This window comes from Sphaeramia orbicularis, chromosome 6 (genome assembly GCF_902148855.1).
Source record: "Sphaeramia orbicularis chromosome 6, fSphaOr1.1, whole genome shotgun sequence".
Taxonomy (NCBI): domain Eukaryota; kingdom Metazoa; phylum Chordata; class Actinopteri; order Kurtiformes; family Apogonidae; genus Sphaeramia; species Sphaeramia orbicularis.
In genome coordinates this window covers 53,270,984-53,292,777 of record NC_043962.1, presented here as the reverse complement: position 1 = coordinate 53,292,777, position 21,794 = coordinate 53,270,984, and the positions used below count along the sequence as shown (strand labels likewise).

At 37.1% G+C, this 21,794-nt stretch overlaps 1 protein-coding gene across 1 annotated transcript in view; it reads right to left on the bottom strand.

Annotated features, from left to right (window-relative positions):
• Window positions 1-21,794, bottom strand: part of kitlga (kit ligand a) — a 64,935-nt gene that overhangs the window by 12,555 nt on the left and 30,586 nt on the right. Inside the window, exons 2-4 of the mRNA XM_030135994.1 lie at window positions 6,200-6,310; window positions 2,049-2,105; window positions 1,063-1,215 (exon numbers count right to left, since the gene is read on the bottom strand). Coding sequence (XP_029991854.1) covers window positions 1,063-1,215; window positions 2,049-2,105; window positions 6,200-6,310 — 321 coding nt within the window. The remainder of the gene's footprint in view (window positions 1-1,062; window positions 1,216-2,048; window positions 2,106-6,199; window positions 6,311-21,794) is intronic.

Below are 21,794 nucleotides of genomic sequence, written 5' to 3'. Positions count from 1 at the left end.
CTATCGCTAAACGTTAGGGGAAAAAAAAAAAAAAAGATCCCTCTGGTTAGATATAAGTAGTACTTTTTGATCTGTTATCTGTACTTTTACTGTGAATAGACCTGCTCTGTACGTCAGTGATGTGTTGTGTTTTAATGGCAAATACAATTCCAGATCCCTGAATCACCACTAACATTTTGCTTTTGTGCAGATACTCAAGAAGCTGCAACGTTTTGTTTTTTTCACCAGAAACAGAATCACCAGGACAATCAGAGCTTTGAGATTAAAAGGAGAAATGTTATCCTCTGAGTTGGATTCATGAAAATAAATAATAAAAAAGTAAATAAATAAAAAAAAAAAAGTCGCACTGAGTGGAGAGCTCAGAATTGACACATTTAGATCTCTACAAGTTGGGTATGTATGTTTTAAAGGTTAATGAAATGGTTTTTTTTTTAACCACAGTTTTTTCACACGGTGATGACAAATCAGAAAATGAAGGAAACATTTCAGCTGCTATACTCACAACTGGTCCTGATAGAAAATACTGGACTGGGATCATTTGTTTTTAGATATTTTAACCATGTCAAAAACAAATTTATCTCAAACTTTTGTTTTTTAAATCACTTACTGTTCATTGTTGTTTTCTATTATGTGCAGCCCAGACATATTTTGTGATATCAGAGTATAATAAACTTTGACTTGACCTTGTTCAAATATGATGAACGGAAAGAAAGCCTTTTGATAGAAGTAAAATGAAATCAAATGCCACGTCCTGACATGACCAGTACAAACTCAGCGTTAGGTTTATGAAATCCAAGAAAAATTATAATGAAACATTCAGTCTGATGATCAAGTCATGCACTGAAAACAAGTTGTTCTTTTGTCTGAGTCTACACTATGTGATCATTTTTCTACAGTTTCATAATGAATTCAGCAGCCTTTCACTACGGTAAATAAATACAATACAATAAAATCAGATTTCACTAAAAAATCCAAATTGTGCATTAGGACCTGCTGTCTGAACATCGTCTAAAAAGACCTTTTCTCATTTTTCCATTTTGCTTGATCACAAAATGTACTTACCAGAGACCCCATGTTGAGCCGCAACTCTTGGAGCATTTGAATGAAAATGCTAATATCTTTTCTGTTGGATGAAATGTTGCCAAACTTATGCGCTAAATCTTGTAAACTCTCCTCCAAGTAGAAGACATTTAATTTTACCCAACACATCCCACCCTGGAATGAAGAGAAAACAAGAGAAAAGATTTAAAGACACAAATTTAACAAGACTGCTCACAACAAAGATAGAAAAGAAGTCAACCAAAGTATAATCCATAGTAAACTGCTGCTTTCAGAGTGAACACAGATGACATAATATTTGCACATTCCACTTCTGATAAGGTTAGCCAGAGTTTGGTCTGTAGGTATAACTCAGGAACAGGTCAATAAACTCAATGAATTTCTTCCTCTTTTGAGGTTGAATACGCACACTCACAATGTTTGTGACACTCATGCTGATAAGAACACATTTCAGTATACCAATATGAATGTTAATGTTAAGTTTCATCCAAATCTGGTGATCCACTTTGGAGAACAATGATCCCAAAATGATCAGGAGCTGATGGCTGTTTGCCAAAAGCAGATAAAGGTAGGGTAGGAGATCCTGGAAAAACGGTTTGAGCAAGCTACGTTTTGAAAATACACAATTCAAAATTCCAAACCCTTTTCGTCAGACTTTCCCTGAAGCCACGCCTCCAGAGTACTGGATTGTACTGGTAGAGGGAGGAGGGGGGAAGACGAATTGCAGTTGAGTTTGATAGACACATCACCGTTCAGTTATTTCGATGGGTCGGATAAAATTATTGGATAGTGTTTTTTCAGTCCTGTCCGTTCCACAGGTGACTAAAATTTTTCATTTTTGTATTTGAGCATTTAATTAATTGGTTGCAATCAGTATCTGAAGGGGATTTTAAGCAATATAGTAAAAAATGCACCAGGAAAAAAATCTCCTACCCCACCTTTAAGACTCAGTATTATACTGTAGGAAGTTCGAAGCACACTAATCTTACCTCTTCTCTTGGAACAAAATGCACAGGAATTCTGTAATCTTTAGGAATATTTTGTCTCTGTAAAAACAGGAGATAAATAAAGTAAATAACAAGAAAATTACTTTGAACTTGCTTGTTAACCCTTTATAGGGCCCTCATAGACATAGAATATACATTTCAACCTTAGTGTGTTATTGGAAGACATAAAACGTTATTACTGTTGGGAAATTTTTCAATGTTTTTTTTTTTATTGTCGTAGAAAATGATGGTCAGTGAAGTTACCATTTTTGGTTCTTTGCCCATAAGTGGCAAAAAAAAAAAAAGTCCAAGAAGTATGTTTATAAAATACAAGAAAAACACATGAAAGGTGAAAGGAACATGTATTTTAGAACATTAGAGCATCCCTTTTAGAACATTAGACCAACATAAGTGCTGATCCAGACACCTGCCAACATCCACATTATCCCTGTGAACATCACTCATTTCATTCATTTATTTCTTTGGAGCAGAAGACAAAATTAAACATTTTTTGTGTATGAGGAACTAATATCGGAGCAAATACATTAATAAATAAAGGTGATCAAGACAAAAGAGCAATTGCCATGTACACTAGTAATAACAAAATAAATTCAGTATGTACTGCTCAAAAAGGAGTGGGAAGAAGAAAACTTATTAAATCCCACCCACACATCGTTCCTTACATAAGTACCATTACTTTATGGTACCTAACAAAGCAGGTCCACTCACTGTTCATGCAGAGGTGGACCTTACAGACCCTGGAGACCACATTGGACCTGAGATTGTTGAATCACTGTCATCACTGAAACTGTTGCTGTCACTGTCTTGTAATGTGTACGGAAATTACCAAAAATAGTCACTTGCCTGCTAAAGGGTTAATATGAGCATTGCACAAATGAAATTAGACCCTAATAAAGTAGATTATAGAAGGAATTTACACACGTATTCAGTACATGGAAGGTCATATCTGCTTGAAAAAAGTAAATCTTGACCTAGCATCTTGCTCAGTTGTCCTATCATTATTAGAAAGAAGAGCTGCTATGATTCATTGACTCATTATTGTTGACTTAGAGTAACTGGCATCATTTAAAAAAAAAATCAATACTAAGCCTGAATCATATTTTTAAAGAAGAAAAGACTCTGATTCCATCTTTTTAAGCTTGAATTATTATTTTTTTCACTTATAGCAAACTGAATAACCTAAGGTCTTGGGTTGAACAAGAACTTTAAGGATATCTTTTGGATTTATGGGAAAGATTTTTTCACCCCCTTCTAACATTTTGTACATACAACTGATCAATCATGAAGCAAACTGACAGATAGGTCAACAATAAAATAATTGCCTGTTTAAGTCATAATTGAACTCTTATCTTAAGAAAGAAGATTGCAGAATACTTTTTTTTCATCCTAGTGATGTAAATAGTTTTCCATAGTTACATGTTACCCTAAGTTACAGCATTTAATCAAAAGAACTAAACATTTATTATCATGTATGGATTGTGATCAAAACTATGTTGATAATGATGATAATCTTTTGACATTTCCCACCGACAAAATAAACAAGAGCCCTGGAAGGCACCATATGTACACTGCAAGCCTGGATAAGTTGAGTTGACTTATAAAAAACTGAGAAAAGTGGTTGCCTTAGAAAAATTAAGTAATGATTAATGAACATTTTAAGTACATTTACCTTAAAATCTTTTAATATTTTTCGTTAAATCAACTTGGAATTTAGTGCATTGAACTTAATTATTTAAGTGTAATAACTATGCAAAGCAGTTGATATTACAAAAGATTTTAAGTTAAATGTACTTAAAAAGTTCATTAATCATTCAAAATTTTTTTTTAAAGTAACCTCAATTTGTCCGGGCGTACAGTGTAGTGGCATTTTTGATTATGCAGGTTATTTTTTATTTAACTATCTATTTATCTATTTAACACAGTTTCATCTAATAAGTCTACATCAAAGGTTTCCACTGAGAACAGTAGAGGGCCAAGTATTGAGCCCTGCAGTACTCCATCATTCATAGTTTTTGGGGATGTTATTTGTGATCACTGAATACATTTTATTGCAATGTGGCTAGGTTGTTTCTTTCTCCCTTGAACTGAGGGTTAAAAGACAGATAGCGTAGTATTTTCTGTCGATGGTAAAATCTAATTTTAAAGCAAACCTCTGATTTGTGATAAAGGGCTGAGCTGAAAAGATGTTTTTGTGTGGAAAAACTCTGCCATGAGTCTGGCCTGTGCTTCATCTCATTTACAGATGAGCTGCTGCTGTGTGTGTCCACCTTGGAAATTATAAAACTTCAAACATTTTCTTATATTGCTTTGTGAATATATATTGTAGTGCATCTGTTATTGTAGTGAGAGTATTAAAATGTTTCACCTTGTAATATTTAAAAATTTAGCCAAACAACTTTAAATCTACGTTCTTCAGATATTATCAATATTCTTACAACTTATAAAAAAAAAAAAAAAGTTGCACATGCAATATTTGACAGCACCACCTTTGGTTTTGATTCTAGGAGACATTCACTGTCACATCTTTTTTGCCACATAATGCTTATGTGGTGTCACAATAAGATTCATAATATTTTTTCCATCCATTGTTTCATTTTTTTTTTTTTTATTATTGATGATGGAGATTCAGAGAATGCAACAAGTCTTCATCACATCCCAAATTAGAGTCTGGACTTTATGGAGGATAATCCATATATGAAAATGATGCCTGAACCATTCTGTCTCCAGCCTGATGACCCTGATGAGTCCTAGCACTGTCCAATCTTTTTGATGTTAAAGAAATGAGAGGCTACTTACTGCATCAGTTAGAGTTAAATAAACAGCCTGGCCAAAAAAAACAAAACAAACAAACAAAAAAAAACCCTGCCTGGATTTAACTAAGCAAATAATTCAGATCCTTCCATCGCTACGTACTGCAATGGTTAAGATAAGATAAGATAAGATAGGATAAGTTAAGATAAAATAAGATAAGATATGCCTTGATTTGTCCCACAAGGGGTAATTCCAGGTTACAGCAGCAAAGCACACGAGAGCAGAAGAAGTGCAAAATCAAAGAACAAAAACAAATCGATAAAACTATATATATTATTGACAATTGTGCGTATGTTGATCATGCTACAGGTTGAACAGGGATATGATTTTTTGCACGGTTTACCACACAGACTTATTTGGAGCAGTTTTAATAATGTTTCAGCTGTAGCAAGTTATTTAACTCTGATGCAACTAGAGGTGGTGCAGTCAAATATTGCAGGTGCGCCTTTTTTTTTGGCCAGGCAGTGTATAATGCAAGGATTTTCTTCTTTAATGTAATGTTCTTTTGTTGGTTGTTTTAATCTTGTTGACCTCTCCTCTGCATTTCACATAGCTTTGATGCAGTCAACGTGTATAAATTCTTCTATCTTAATTTGGAGAATGAATATACGTATCATATTATTCTCATTGCATTTCTCTCTGACAGTTGACAACCTAATAAAAACAGCTCCACTGTGCATTTTGGGTGATGCTTGGGAAAGGCATATGTAATGTTTTCTTTTGGTTATGTTGTAATAGTGCTGACATACCAAGTTTAGATCACTTGTGAGCATCCTATTATCTTGTCAAAGCTAGAGGTGTATGTTTATCACTTCCACCCATGGCTGCACGAACCACAACTATCAAATATCATCACATATAATTACTGTAGACTGAGTCAAGCAGGATGCAGCATTCTACCAGAGTTCAAATAAGCACATGTAATCACAGGCAGGTTATCAGGAATGGGGATTATGTTTGGAAGCAACCTAACACTGCTTCTATTTCTAAAAGGTCATAAAGTTATTGATAAAACAGATGAACCTGATAAGAGCAATAAGAACTTCATTGTTGGTAGGATTAAAGATGTCATTGTATTTTCACTTCCGCCTTTATATAATATAACAGTGTAAGAGTTTAATCACACAGCTTATAAGGAAAAGAGACACTTATTGGGGCATTTTTGTTTTTCATTTTAGTTTTGTAACCATAAAAGAAGAAATTTGACATGATGATGGCAGAAAAAGTTACCTCCATGAAATGACTGAAACATAGCATTTCAGAGTATTATCTCTTCTAAAATCAGGTACATTTTTATGACTTGACGCCACATTTGTTCTTACCAAAATCGAGAGTTTAGAGATGTCATCCGTCACTGGGTTGACGTCAAATTTACTTGAATGTACCCCAAGCGTGATGAACAGCAGTAAATGGACACAGAGGCGTATCCAAATCTGTAGATTAAATAGAAGCAAACACAACATTAGAGTCACATCCTTTGTACCAACACCTCTACAGGGCTTTAGAAGAAGGAAAACATCACAATAATGAACTTCAAAAGACACCATGGCACAGAAATAAACCTTTGTCCAGAAATAATATTAAGTAATCGGATACAGTATTAGCCTTCTCACCTCCATGAAAACACAAACAGCCTTATGTTATAATCATATTGCATTCCCTCCTCTTATGCAACAAACAACCATGTGGTTTTTATAAGATTAAAAAGTGAAGTAGAAAAGACAAATTGTCAGATATCATGAGGGATTGTTTTTCCCGACCGTTTAAAAAAAAAAAGTATTCAACTTAATTTAAATTTTCACCTGTGTCCTGTCTTTGTTACAGCAAAGAAAATGTCATGAACTGTCCTTCCAAATTTGTTAATTGAAAACATTTTGGAGTGTGTAAGATAAGGTTCTTCGACAGGGAAAAATAACATTGTATTCACAGAGGTTGTCCACTGAAACTGAACCCAATTACCAATTATTTCTGAGAAATTCAAAACAGCAGCCTTTTTTTTTTTAGATGTTTATGTCCAGTAAACCCACACAATTAGCTGTCAGAACAAATGTACAGCCCGGAAACCCTGACTGACTAAACAACCCATCTATGTTGTGTTAATTTATAAGTGTTCAGAGCATTTTGAGACCAAGGATTACTAGGTTTTTTCTTGATCTGAAGCTTGTGGAGTTGTGGGCAAGTCATATTCCATGGGTTGGGTAAGAGGAAGTCTGAGAGGTTGGTAGAAAGAAAGAATGTGCACTGGGCAGAGAAACAAAACCCAGTGCTTGGTGGTGGTGGTGGTGGTGGTGGTGGTGTCTTTTGAGTTTCAGGAAAGGCAAAGACAAGAATGACACAAAACGAAAATGGATGAGAAGGAGTCAGCTTTATAATAAACGAGTTTGGTTACACTGACAAACATGAAAGCAACAAGCTGAAACAACTTCAGAACTAGCACAGAAACTAAAGAAGTAGTTGCCCAGTGAGGTAATGTGAACTGATGTGCATTGCATTGTGCAACACTCTATTAATGGCTGGAAACTGGTAAAACACCAGCTGGATGACACCAAGGACTGACAATTCCTGAACAGAACTGGTTCAAGATAACTTCATCATTTTGCAATAAACTGGTGTTTTCCTGCTTTAAGGAAATGAGCTACATTTATTACCTTGTAATGTTAAAGTACGGTATGAAAATTTCATAATCTCCTGACGCCCAGTAAGTAAACATTTTCGCCATTTTACATTAAATAATTGCCCTAATTGGAAACAGCATGATACAACAGTTTTTTCAGATACATTTTTTTTAAAATATAATGTCCTTATAGGAGGTTATGTTTTTGCCAGGGTTTGTTTGTCTGTCTGTTTGTTTGTCTGTCCGTTAGTGTGCAACATAACTCAAAAAGTTATGGACAGATTTTGATGAAATTTTCAGGGTTTGTTGGAAATGGGATAAGGAAGAAATGATTAACTTTTGGGGGTGATTGGGGGTGGGGGGGCCCACGGGGGGGCCCACTCATCAGCCTTGGCGGAGGTCTGCGCTCTCCGAGTGCTTCTAGTTTTTTATTTTAAAGTAAAGCTGTGAAACTCTTGTTCACTACAGAGGACAAATATGCATTGCTGGGTCTCAGGAGGATATCACGGTTAATGTGGCCAAAATTATCACGATTATCATTATTATCGCGGTATTGTTGAAATGTGCTCAGAATGTTCAAAAAGTATGTATACACACACTGAAATAATATAACCAAGTTTAATTTAAAAAACCAAACAAATAAAATAACATGCACAATCATCATCATATCTTATCGCACCAATGTCGAATCCATTCCTGGGCAGTGCTATTTGCTTCCCAAAGGTCTTGGTCAGAGCAATGAGGGCCCAACGGGCACATATGCAATATGTGTTCCATTGATTGGACCGCTGCACCTCAGGGGCATTCAGGCCTGGTGGTGAATCCCCACTTGTGGCAGTTGTCATTAGTTTGGCCAACTTTTACTCTTGCCCTATTCAGTGCGACCCAATCCCTCCTGGAGAGGAATATTCCACTGAACAAGTTTTCTTAGATGCTTGGTACTGCCTCACTTTGTGGCCACTGGTCATTTTCACGCCACTTCTCAAACCTGTAAGGTGCTGCTTGTGATAGCTCTAGCCCCTCCACTGTTGAAAAGCTTTTCTGAGACTTGAGTTGTCATCTTACTTCCTGATGGCCATGGAGTGAGTGTCTTGGGTCAATAGTTTGTTTGAACTTTTTATTTGTTTCTATGGCTTCTCGGTGGATATGAGGTGGTGCTATACTGACTACTCTACATAAGGATGGTAACGGGGTCAGTTTTAGGGTGCCAGTAATTATCCAACATGACCTGTTTAGCTCTGGGTCCATTTTATGAGCATGGCATGGCCTTGACCATACTGGTGCACAGTATTCTGCGATGGAATAACAGAGTGCTATAGCGGTCTGCCTTAGAGTCTCTGGGTCGCACAGTTAGAACAACACGCACATGGCCAATTTCCTTCATCAAGTTGATTTTGATTCATAAGGTTCTGAAGCGATTGATCATGATTCGATTTGATCCGATCTAATATCCATTCGATTCAGTATTCACTGATTGATTCAGATTCATTTAGTGATACCAAAGTACAATTTGAGCCATAACCTGATTATTTGATTACCGCAGCCATGCAACACATCAATACTGGTGTCAATATTGACATTTGGGGGGCGGGGGGGTTTCCTCTAACTCTCTAGGCCCACTCCACTGCTGTATGGGCCCCCTGGGAATGCTGGGCCCCATGAATTTGTCAAATTTACCCCCTCTCTTAATGGTGCCCCAGCTATCACCTATTCTTAGAATGACGGGCTTTTGTGACCCACCTCAGAGAGCCTCCGCCAACCAGACGGCCCGGGCGGCCAGTTCCTCTGCACTGCGGGTTCAAGTTTGAGGCCAGGAGGACCGCCCATGGAGGTGTTTTCCCCATCCTTCCTCTGCGCCCCTCCCGCGCCGTAACTGTTGCGAGTGCGATCGAGATGCCCCATCTCCTCCAGGGGCCCGTGAGATGGAGCAGTATCACCATGAGTTTTTCATAACTAGAATTTGAGACTGTAATACTAACCATCGAGAATTTTACCGCAGCTTATCATTATACCTGTAATTAGAGCCCGACTGATTAATCAGCCGGCCGATTAATCGGGCCGATTGTAGTGTATCACCAATTGATCAACATCGGCCAATATGTAGCCGATATATTAACTTTTTTGCTGTGTGAAGATTCTGCCGCTCGCTGCTCCTGTGTGTGTGTGTGTGTGTGTGTGTGTGTGTGTGCTGCCTGGAGAATAAGAGGAACTTTAAAACGAGTTAGTTTCACTTTCACTCCTGCTCGAACAATGACGCTATCACCCCCCCCAACATAATCACGGAGCTATACCCCCCCCCCCTCGCTCGTACAAGGATGGACTGCTAACCCCACCCCCCGCCGGCGTAAATCACAGACCGCTACCACGCGCTCTGACATACATGAGCCGCTAACACCCCTTGTCTTATGAAGTATTCACCCCCCCACACACACCCATGTCTGTGCACTTCCTATCTACCTCACAGTTTCATTCTGCAGGCAGGCCTGGGTGTTAATAGTGTAGGGGAGACTGGGGACAGTTGTAACATGGGTCAATTGTAACTCTTGCAATTGCTCCAATCAGGAACAACTTAGGACTCACCTAATTCACTCTGCACATGCTCAGTTTAGTCCTTAGTCCACATAAGAAGTTGTAGTGCCGTGAGGCAGACACATCAAAATTTGTGAGTGAAAACAGAATTGTGTGGTAAGTCATATTTTTTGCTCTAATTATTTTTGTGATTGCATAGTTTGCATTTGAAAGTTGTGTAAATTATATTTGTGAGATAAACAAAGATTTATGCAACTGTTAATCCACCTGTCCACAATTATCTACGATAAGATTATCATATTCTGTGTAGATCAGTGTTCTTATTTCATATATCGGCCAATATATCGGTTATCGGCCAATATCGAATAACCGCCGATATATTGGATATCAGCTTTTTTGAGCCCTCAGTATCGGTATCGGCATCGGCCCCAAAAATCCCATATCGGTCGGGCTCTACCTGTAATCATTACATCCCTAACCATATCCGATTATAACCTTCAAATAGCAACAAAAAGGCATTTACAAAGGATAAATACATCGCTGGCTCATACGTTACCGTATTCCGAGTCAAATATCTTACATTTTTCAAGGTTGGGCAGCACAGTTGATTAGACTGCATAATTATAATTAAGGATGCACAATAATTATTTTTTACAACCAATACCAATAACTTCCTGCTTCTCGTAACCGATACTGTAACAAACAACATTAGTTCCCATTCTTCACTTCTTTTATTATTATTGCAAGTCAGTGGTAAAACTCAGTTAATAGTCAAATAAAAGCTTCTACAGATTCAAAGCATATTGCTGCTTGAAATGGACAATAGGCCAAGCGTTTTCAGTTCCTTACTATTTATGTTCACAGACATAATTTGGTGATGACTGACCACTGTTTTCAGACATGAAGCTACATTAAGCTTTTTCCCTACAATGTGCGCCTATGGAGAAGAAAATGCTTAATGTGGACAACATCCATAAAATTGAGGTTGTCAGTGATTTTTGCAGATTTGAAAGTTGGCGTGACTACAGATGTCCACACAAACTTTAGTGATGCTCAATCACTGTATTTGGGCATTAAGCTACATTAAGCTTTTTTTTTATGATAAGCGTTTTCGAATATCCCTCTTCATCTGCTACTGTCGGACCAAAATAGCCAAAACAACCGCTGGATCTTCCTCTTGCTCTTACAGCTGTAGCAGAGAGTAAGGAACTGAAAACCCTTTGACTTACAAACAATGGACTGATCCACACCTCCTCTTCTTCTTGTTTTTTTATGGCAGTTGGCAAGGCAACAACATGCACTATGTACTGGGGAAATGTGCCAAATCTAAGCAATTTAGATTTATTATTATGGGCTCTGTTATATTGGTGAAAACTTTCATTATCGGAATTATCCGAATGATGTCATTTTTTTCAATATCAGACTGATAACTATCGGTGCCAATAGTTATTGAGCAGTCCAAATTCTAATATTGCAAAAGGCTGCAAGGTCAAGTTTTAGGGGAATTAGTGGTGTTTTAATTACAGAAACAGGAGAAAAAATAATATTTTGTGACACTGAGCAGAGCCACATTATCAATGGCTATAGGATAGATAATAGGATGACCTGGAAAGATGTCATGTAAAAAGAAATGTTTGAGATAACCCTGATTATGTTGGAAAAATCAATTAAAATGGGATAGTCAAGAACTATAAGTGTGATAAAGTGATAAATATGTCATACATTTGAAATTACTGATTGTACATCGTAAAAAAAATTGCAATTGAATACAATATTTGTCACCCATCTGGAAACACTGTAACAGATTAGCTGTCGATGAGTAGGGGTAGAACTGCTGCAGCTAATGCACTCTCATTTTTCATTTTTTATTTCAGGGCGGTGATAATGATAAGTACAGCTTCAGTGCAATATTGAGCCATGATTTCTGACCCACCCCAAAAAATCCTGCAGACTAAACTGATGGACTCAATCACACAAAAATTCACTCTTTTTTATGTAAAATACTTGAATCTCCTTTACACAGACAAGTAAGTGGGACTGTCATTTCATTTCTTCATGCTTTTAGCGCATAGCAGTAAGGAATAACCCAAAACCATCTGAAAACACACCTTCAGTGTTACTCTTTTCCCTAGGTAATAGGTCAGACGTACCATGAACTGTCTATTATCAAATACTGACTGAAAGAGCAAAGTTATTTGTCAGATAACATGTGATCCACAACTATCACTGAACAACGTGATATCATGACTCATGTAAATATACTTTTAATTGGCGTGTGTGTTCACACCGTTATTAGCCCCCTGTCCAACCTGAATCGATGCGTCAGCTACCACGCACTGAGGGTTAGGGTTAGGGTTATGTGAACTGGAGATCTTGGCATAAATTGACATGCGATCAAACAGCGTTGAATAACTTGCAAAAGGTTGAAAATGCGTACATATTGCACACCAAATGCCATAACAACTGGTGTGACATACAAAGCCATTTCATGTCTGGTTTTACCAACATTGTCTTTAGAATCTGACACCACTGAAAGTTGGTGCCAAGAAAGGTAAAAACTGATAAGTGCATCAAATAACCAGTAAGTTAAATTCAGTTTCATTTTGGACTTGAAACATTTTGTGTGTGTAAAACCTTTTGCTAATTCTTCCGCATTTTACTACTCACTGCTAACAAGAATCATCTTAAGCCTTAAACCTCAACAGTCTGTTATGTCTGGCAAATGTTTTCTGTAATGCCATTTTTGTGACTAGTCTGGTCTGGTCTTGGTTTTGACTTGGTCTTGATACACACCATCACCATCACTTTAGTGTTTTTTGACTACAATATGGACAAACCACCTTGATGTTTACACACTTAGGGCCTGATTTACTAAGATCGCAAATTTGCTTGCTTGCGCTAAAAAATCCATGTGCTATTGATTTGCATGTCATGGGTGATCAACTAAGATTGCCTGTGCAAATGACAACAGGTGCAAAATCTTGGAGATCGCACTATTTAAATGAGGATTTTGTGTACGCTACTGGTTGTCGTCTTGGAGACAGTATACTTGAAAAACTGCTCTGGGAAATGCTAACACTAATGCACTGGAATGATCCAGATGCAAGGAAATGTAATGTTGTGAGGAGTTTAGTCACAGAAGGTATTGCATGACTCCTCCTTGTGACTGGACCCAAATCATCCCCTAGTTCTAGAAGTTCTAAAATGATATTGGTGGGTAGGCCATACATCTCAATTATTTTTCCTTCCGCCTCTCTAAAAATGTTGACGTGAGCAGAAAAGATTCATTTTCTACATTGCTTTCAGTTGTAGCTATGCCACAACAACTGCAGCTAGTTTAGGGTGAAGCTGTGTGAGTTAAAACCTGCCTTTCAGATGCAAAATCAGACACCGCAATCAGTTTCAGGTTTTGTTAATTGCATTCCATGCGTTAAATAAATATTTGCATCTACTTCTCCCAGTAATTTTGCGCATTCTGGTAAACGCCCATATTGCATATTCATCAAGGCAAACATGCCAAATGGGTTGCACGACTATTTTGCTCATTTGAGAGATGCAACCTTCAGTGCGTCCCATTAGTACACAAGCTTCAACATGTTTTTGTGTGTGCAGTCAAGTCTGTGCACGTTTTTACACACACAAACCTTTATAAATCAGGCCCTTATTGTGTTGTTCTTGAATTTTTTATTATTACCTCCGCCAAGGAGGTTATGTTTTTGTTGGCGTTGGTTTGTCTGTTTGTCTGTCTGTCTGTCGGTGTTGCAAGATAACTCAAAAAGTTATGGACGGATTTGGATGAAGATTTCAGGAATGTTGATACTGGCACAAGGAACAAATGATTACATTTTGGTGGTGATTGGGGGTGGGGGGCACTGATCTGCCTTGGTAGAGGTCTGCACTGTCTTTCTAGAAAAGCACTTGTAAGGACAGACAGACAGACAAACATTGGGGGTGGGGGGCACTGATCTGCCTTGGTGGAGGTCAGCGCGGAGGTCTCTGAGTGCTTCTAGTTTTCTCATTTCTTTACTCCTCTACCATAGTAAACTCCTGGATGAACCAAACAAGACATTTGAGGATGTCACATTGGGCTTTGGGAAAAACTAAATGACATTTTTCACTATTTTCAACCCTGGGTGATTTAGGTGCTGTGATGGATTTTTCTTGCTGTTGCTGTTATTTTACAACAATAAATTTTTGGACCTTACAAAACTGCTTAAAGATATATAAAAACTAAATGACGAAAACTGTTTCTTTCTCTCCACAGTGGTAGAGATCTTCTGTTTCTGTTTAGAGGCTGCATCTGTTCCTGAACTATTCAACCAAAAACAATATTGACAATGAAAATAATTATTAGTTACAGATGTGAAAGTGTCAATTTACCAACTATCTGCTGTTCTTGCATTGAAGTAGGCTGTAAAACTTGTGGCGTCCTCGGTGGTTTACGCTCTCATGAATGACACTGGTTTACGGTACATTACTAGTTGCATTAATTCAACTGACCTCCCACATGTACTCACTGCCAACCCAACCATGTTATGCAATGGCTCTGCAATTCTGCTCTTAGTGGAGATTAGGGCCAGCCAGAGCCTCGGCCCAAAGCGACTCAGCAACCCAGAGAGTGAACCTCAAATAAAGCTTTAGAGCCTTTCACAAATGGATGAGAACACGGTAGCGTGCTGCAGAGCTGTCTAATCTTCATGCACTTCACTCAGCAAAGGAGGTTATACTCAGGAATGCTTCGGATATCCTCACTTGCTCTTTGGTAGTTTATTATTTATTCATTCTCAGGTCATCTTCGCATGAGGAAGATGTTGCAGATTAAAAGGTTGCTTACCATAAAGAGTATTTTTGAGACGACAGATGAGAACGTGGAATTCTAGTCTTTAGTGCCCATTTTTCTTAGGTTTTTCTGGTTTGATTTTTGGTTTCACTTGAGTTTCACTTGTGCTTGGGCAGTTTTATTTTTATTATTTTCAGGAAATCACTAGTTTTCGTCCAATTATTAGTTTTGGGTTTGAGTTTTTCTGATATTTTGAGGAATATGCCTTGATTTATAGAATCATTGGAGCTGACATGGGTGGATGAAATGAATCATACCATCAAATTTGATTTACCAAAGTATTTTTTTATTAAAAGCTATATTTTTTTCTTTTACACAATGAGTCGTTGACATTGAAAAAAAACAAAACAGGATTGCAATTCCATTTCACTTGGAATGTATTGCACTGTTCATTATAGTATTTATTTCTTTCCTCTATAAATAGGGTTTAATTTTTTTGTTAGCAAATGCGATCATTTGCGCCCTTCTAGTTTAAGTCTCAGTTTAGATTCTGGACACATTTTTTACAACAGTATATGGTCTATTCCCTTTCTTTTTAATAACTTACAGACATTGATTCCCGTGTTTAATAGTATCTCAGTTGTTTTGTTTATAAAATATTACAAAATTATGAAATGCTGATCAGTGATTCCCACATCCCAAGTTGATATTCTCAAATACCATCTCTTTAAAAATCCCTCTGACCAATCAACTCATTTTATTTCATTTTAATATATAGCATTGATCATTGTGGGGTTTTTTTTGGTCTCCATTTCAGTAACGTTATTTTTCTTTAACATGAACATTTTTCTCTCCATGTGTGCACATTTATTAACAGCTGGGAGACTCTGAACAGTCCATTCTACTACTGGTGTTGTATACATGTGACGAGCAGAGCCATAACAGGAAGACAGCAGAACAATGATCCATCAACAGCAGGAAAGGCCAAAGGAAAAGCATCTTGTAAAGGTCAGATAGGATGTAATTTAATCCCGTCTAGCTTTTTGTCCTTACAGAAACTAATTGTCTTTACAGGGCAGACAGGGGCAATAAGCATGCAGTGTTTTGGGAGAGGTTAGCAGGAGACAGATGTGTGGTACGTTATAATTCTTTAGTTACAGCTCAGCCTGAGTCATGATGCTCATTCTTCACCCCACATGCAACTATGGGACACGGGGCCAGTAGGTCTGCAAAGGGTTAGGCTGTCATGTCATAAATCCGCCTTTTAAGGTAATATTCCACATTATTTTCATTTAGTATTCATGCAAAGATCTAAAAGGCAAAGACAACCAGTACACAAAATACAAAAGTCAAAATAAACACAATGATTTGATGCCCTAAAGAGGTACATTTTATCAGTTTATTGAATTTGTATATGTCTTAAACTCATGTTTTAATGCTGATACAATTAGCCTCCTCAGGTTCTCGTGAGCTTGCGGTTCAGACAACACTTTAACATGTTCACGGTGTCAGATTAGGTGTGTTGTAGAACACTGATACAAAAGATTATGCATCGTTTTGTCCAGTTTTCGCCATCCTTAATAGCTTAGCAGATGTAATTGACAAGAGATGATAGCAATGACTACAAAAAAAGAATGTAAATGTGCAGTACTTTAACTTAGGTTCAGTTCCGTAGTGGAAGGTAAAGGTAGCTGTAGTTGAAGATGTGTAAAGTAATACACCATGTCATAGTTTTATAACAATCTGAAGAAAAGGCATGATTCCTAACCTTTGGATGTATAAAAACTTTGTACACAAAGAGCTCAATATTAGCTTCAATTATACGTCAATAACCCTCACACCAGTAGCATAGTAGATATAACTGCCAACATACCACATCTCAAATCAGTCCAAATACTTGAGAAAATTGATTTCAAACATAAATGTGATCCACATACCTTCTTGCAGAGATATATAGACACACTAAAAAGCTTTAAAAAGTAAAATGAAATGACAGCGAACCTGTTCTTGGGTCAGGATCAGTCCTTCAAGTCTAAATAACAACTTTGCCGTACTCATGCATGTGTGCAGCACATACTAGTCTTACTGTCGGGATATTATTAAGCATCCGAGTGTCAGGGTTTTTTTTTTTAATGTAAGATAAAAAATTTAAAAAAAAAAACAAAAAAACAGATGTTCAGGTTAAAGCTCATGTGTTGATCCTAATGCTGTTCATCTACTTGATTGGACCATAATGGAAGTGATTTCATAAAGCAGAGTTTTCTGAGTAATAAATAGAATGTCCAATGGAAGGTCATCACTCAACACTGTTTAATTTTTTTTTATCATTATCTTTTTTTTATTATCTTTTTTTAAAAAACTTACTTTTAGTTTGATTTTCTTTTTCATCAGTATAATGCAACGTGTACATTTTAATACAGTTCAATAAGTTTCATTTCCTTTTTCTCAGCTGTATGTGTATTTTCACAAACCTCCATATGCGATATAGGATGGAAATGAAAGAAAATAATAACAATCATAGCAAAGAAATAGATAATGTCCACTCCAGAATATAAGGCTATAGGAATAATTCCTAGTTAGAAGCAGGAAGACAGCATTTTGATATACAACAGGAGGTTTGGCATCACTAAGAAATATTATTATTGCAGCAATAAAGGTAGCATAGGTAAATGTTCCAAACTTTTAGAATCCATGCATTATATGAAGGAGGTTCTAGTTTCATTCATCTGATGGTTATAGACTTTAACCCTTTATCAATCAAAGCAACTAGTTTTGGTCATTTCCACAAACATTAAATATGGGTCCAATCCCGTACCTCAGTGAGGTCAAGGAGCATGTTGGTTTTTATAAAACTATACAGTGATTCAGAGAGATTTTATAGCAATTTTGAAGCTGTAAATAGTGAATATGAATATTTTTTGTCTGTTTATGACCTTTGAACAGTTGTTTTATTGCATGTGTTTACTTTTTAGCAAGTGCTGCTCCAAAGTTTTATGGCAAGAGGAGGGAGATGATGAGGTCCAATAACATACAAAGGTTGAAATTTTGAATTTCATAATGTTTCAATGAGTGCCCCATAAAGGGTTAATGTGGCCATGAATAACATATTCAAGAGGGATTTATCTGCCCTCCTGTCCAGACCTTTGGGTATTACTCCCAGTATTGCCACTGTGATGTTTTGCTAATCTTTTTTTAGTTGTTGCTATTCTAATTTCATTGTATGTTATATACTCATTAATAATGACTTGTATTTCATGGTGGTTTTACTGTATAAACATTTGCATGTAAATTCTTCTTGAGGTCTGAGTCGTTGAAGTTTAAGGTTTCTACAAATTTTTCCTTTTATTGTAAATTAATCTGCTGATTTTCTTCTTGATTACCAGATAAAATGATATTTTACCTAAAGCTCAAGATGATTCTCTGTCTTCTAAGATATTACTGTCACAGAAGAGGAAATAAATTAGAAAATATTCATATCCAAGATGTCAGAATTTGAGAATTCTTACTGTTTTGCAAAAAAGAATGATTATGAAAAAAAGTTGAGCAGTGAGCAGTAGCTGAGCTTGTCTGGTGCTGTTTTTATGTATGGTTCAGGTGTTCAGGTGGAATTTACAAATCAACTTTGGATGTAATATGTATGAATTGGCATCAATTTATCTGACAAATGTTCTCCTTTATAAATGAACCAATATAATAGATATGAGACAGTTATGTTAAACCTCAGATGGATCACTCCTGGGGCTGTCACATGGTGGCCAGTCTCCCATGTCACTACTGGAAACATGTTCCAACACAGTAATGATGCTTCAACAGACTGTTAGAAGCCTTAGGGCCAACATTCATTTAAGTGCTTTTCCATGTGACTTAACACCATTTGACAAATCACTGGCATCGAATCTCCCCTCAATAAGCTCAGATGCTTGTTTTAGTTTCTAATGAAGACACCAGTTGGAAAAGAGCCACCAGACGATTCACATCCTTACAGGTTACAACAAAGCAGCTTGGCCGTTTACTCATATCTCATAGAGACAGATCATATGGCATTTTCATTGAGGAGGAATTTCACTCCATAATTTCCTGGACAGTGCCCCTTTCATCTAATGCAGAGGTTTCCTAAAGGATGATCCAGTGTTTTGGAAGAAGGCATGGCTTCCCTTTTAAATAATATGAGATGGTAAATGAGGTGACAATCACATACACTATACTGAAAATTAGTCTATACAAAATAGTTTGTTTTGGAGGTTATATTCTCTATACAGGCTCATGTCATTTTGAAACACAACCAAAACCAACTAAGAAAGCTTATTTGGTGTTGCATTCCCACTCCAAAAGTAGAATCACTTACAATACATTGTCTTTAGTGTTAAAGGTTCAATATGTGAGAATTGCACAGAATCATGTGATTACATGAACTTTAGGATGGAGTCTGTTTTGTTTTTGGAGTTTCTTCATGTTATCCACCTCCGTTTCTATGCAACACGTGTTTTTATTGGTAATATCCTTGATAACAGGAGATGGACTGATTTCCATATAGTGCATTCTGGGTGGGTTTTTGTGAAACAGGAGCAACAGAGTGCAACACTAGCTCCTCTTATCTTAGAAAGCATGTCAGTAACATCAACAAACAACAGGTTCCCAGAACAAAGAGAATCTGAAACAAACTTTACATAAGCATACAAGGACATTCAAATCCTGCATAAAAAAACTTTAAATACCAACATATTAGTAAATAGTACGCACTGACTGATAAGGTTTTTGTCACGGTAAATATCATATATTTGGAACTGGTGTACGTTTGCAAACCTCGAGTACCTCCGGCACAAAACCTTGGCTTTAAGTTAATGTACAAAACCTCAGCAACATTTATCGTCAGTCAGTTGGATTCCTGTTGGACTGGAGAGATGATAAAGGATTATAGGTAAGGACTAATAAATTCATCATTCCATCACTAGCTCGAGGCTGGGTGAGAAAACATGAATTATTATTGTGACAAATATCATCACAAATATCACCATTGTTTTAATTGGTGTTAACGTTCTACTTTTTTCAGGTTCTGAAAATAAAGAATCATTTGAATCCACAAAGACTTTTCAGGACAAATCACCCCTAAAAATCCAAAGTAATGATTTGTCATTTATTTTGATAATAATCAATATCACTGACAGAAGATCTTTAGCATGATCATTTCTTACCCCATCACTCACTCCTACTGAAGACCACAAACGGAGAGAGGTGGCTGCATCAAAGAGATCCATTTGTACATTCATTGGTTAGATGATTATTAAAAAAAACAAAAATAGATACTCATAATCAGAAATATCTGAATATCTGATCTGATGTATTCTTAATACATCCAAATTCAGAACCTCCCTCTCTAGTTGTTATAATAATAATAATGGATTAGATTTATATAGCACTTTTCTATGAACGCATACTCAAAGCGCACACAGTGAATCCATTATTCATTCACTCACACATTCTCCCTCTGGTGATGGTAAACTACATCTGTATCCACAACTGCCCTGGGGCAGGCTGACGGAAGTGTGGCTGCCAATTCGCGCCTACCACCACCTAACATTCATATGCATTCATACACCAGTGTGAGTGGCAGCACTGGAGGCAAGGAGGATGAAGTGTCTTGCCCAAGGATGCAACAGCACATAACTGGGACAGAGCGGGATTCAAACCGCCAACCCTTCAGGTATTGGACGACCCGCTGTATCATCTGAGCCATGGCCGCCCCCAAGGTGGAATACATTCTGCACATCTGCCCGCTGCATGCTAACAGCCAATCAACTGCGAATGACCACTTACTGCTATTCCAACACCGCTCACTGGTCTGTTGTTAAAGTGTATGACCATCCCCATGGCTTTTCTGTGTGAGTTGGGAGGGTCAAGCAAACAGAGCCGTGTACGCAGCAGGGTGCGATGTATGAGTGATGACTGGCATTATCACTGGATCTTTATGAGACAGATTCACAGCCCATGAATAACATTTAAGGAGCTGGAAGATCTGATGCAGGTTGGCATTCCGATCCGTCTGGATAACACCAGGTCAATGAGCTGTGACGTGGTTTGAGAGCAAAACACTTGTAAATATGCTTTAATAAGCTACAAAAAACCCCCAAAATAAAACAGTACCTCCAACAGTAATTGCAATTTTTATTGTCTGTTTGAGCATTAAAACACTACAAGATAAATTGTCTTTAGCTGCTAACTCAGTTTTATTTTACTATAAACGATTGTTTTCTGGCAGGATGTCAAGTTTTGCAGTATAATTAATGGTCCCTTTGCTCCAGTGCTACCAGTTTATCCTGTAAATCTGATTATACAGAACTCCATTTATGCATTTAAAGGGACAAACTCTTGGGGATTCACCACTTGCTTTAATGCGTATGTTGTCTGAACTCTTCTTGATGTTCATGAGTTCATAAAAGATGCAACATGGTAAACATGGGCTTGCTGAGTGCTGCCTACAGCTATCAATGTATTGATCTGTCTAGACTGATACTACTGAACTTTATCAAATTTAGTTCAGCCAACATTTAGGTTGTATATCCATACTAAGACCGCTTATGTGCAGTACTGTAAATCGGCTTTACTGTTGTTTTATCACGTGATCCTTTGTAAAATATGAAATAAATGAGTGAAAAAGTCAGCAGAGCTTACTAATACCCCCGGCCAGTCACATCATTTTTTGCCCCTCCTGCTCAATGATACCCTACCTGCCACGGGGTTAATTCTGAGTCTTAACTTTCAATCTTTTCAAAAACTCTTCAAAAATTTATTAAAAAAAAAAAAAAAAAAGGCTCAGAGTGGGAGAAGGACACAAGTAAAGAACGTGTGAAGTTAGAAGAGACTAATGCCAAGAAATTGGTTGGACAAATTGTTTAAGTTGAAATTTTCATAAATTTTTTTAAAAATCCCAAAATTTTTATTCCAGCATTTGCACCTCTCCTAGTGGTAAAGAACATGTGGTGAAAAAGAATTGGGT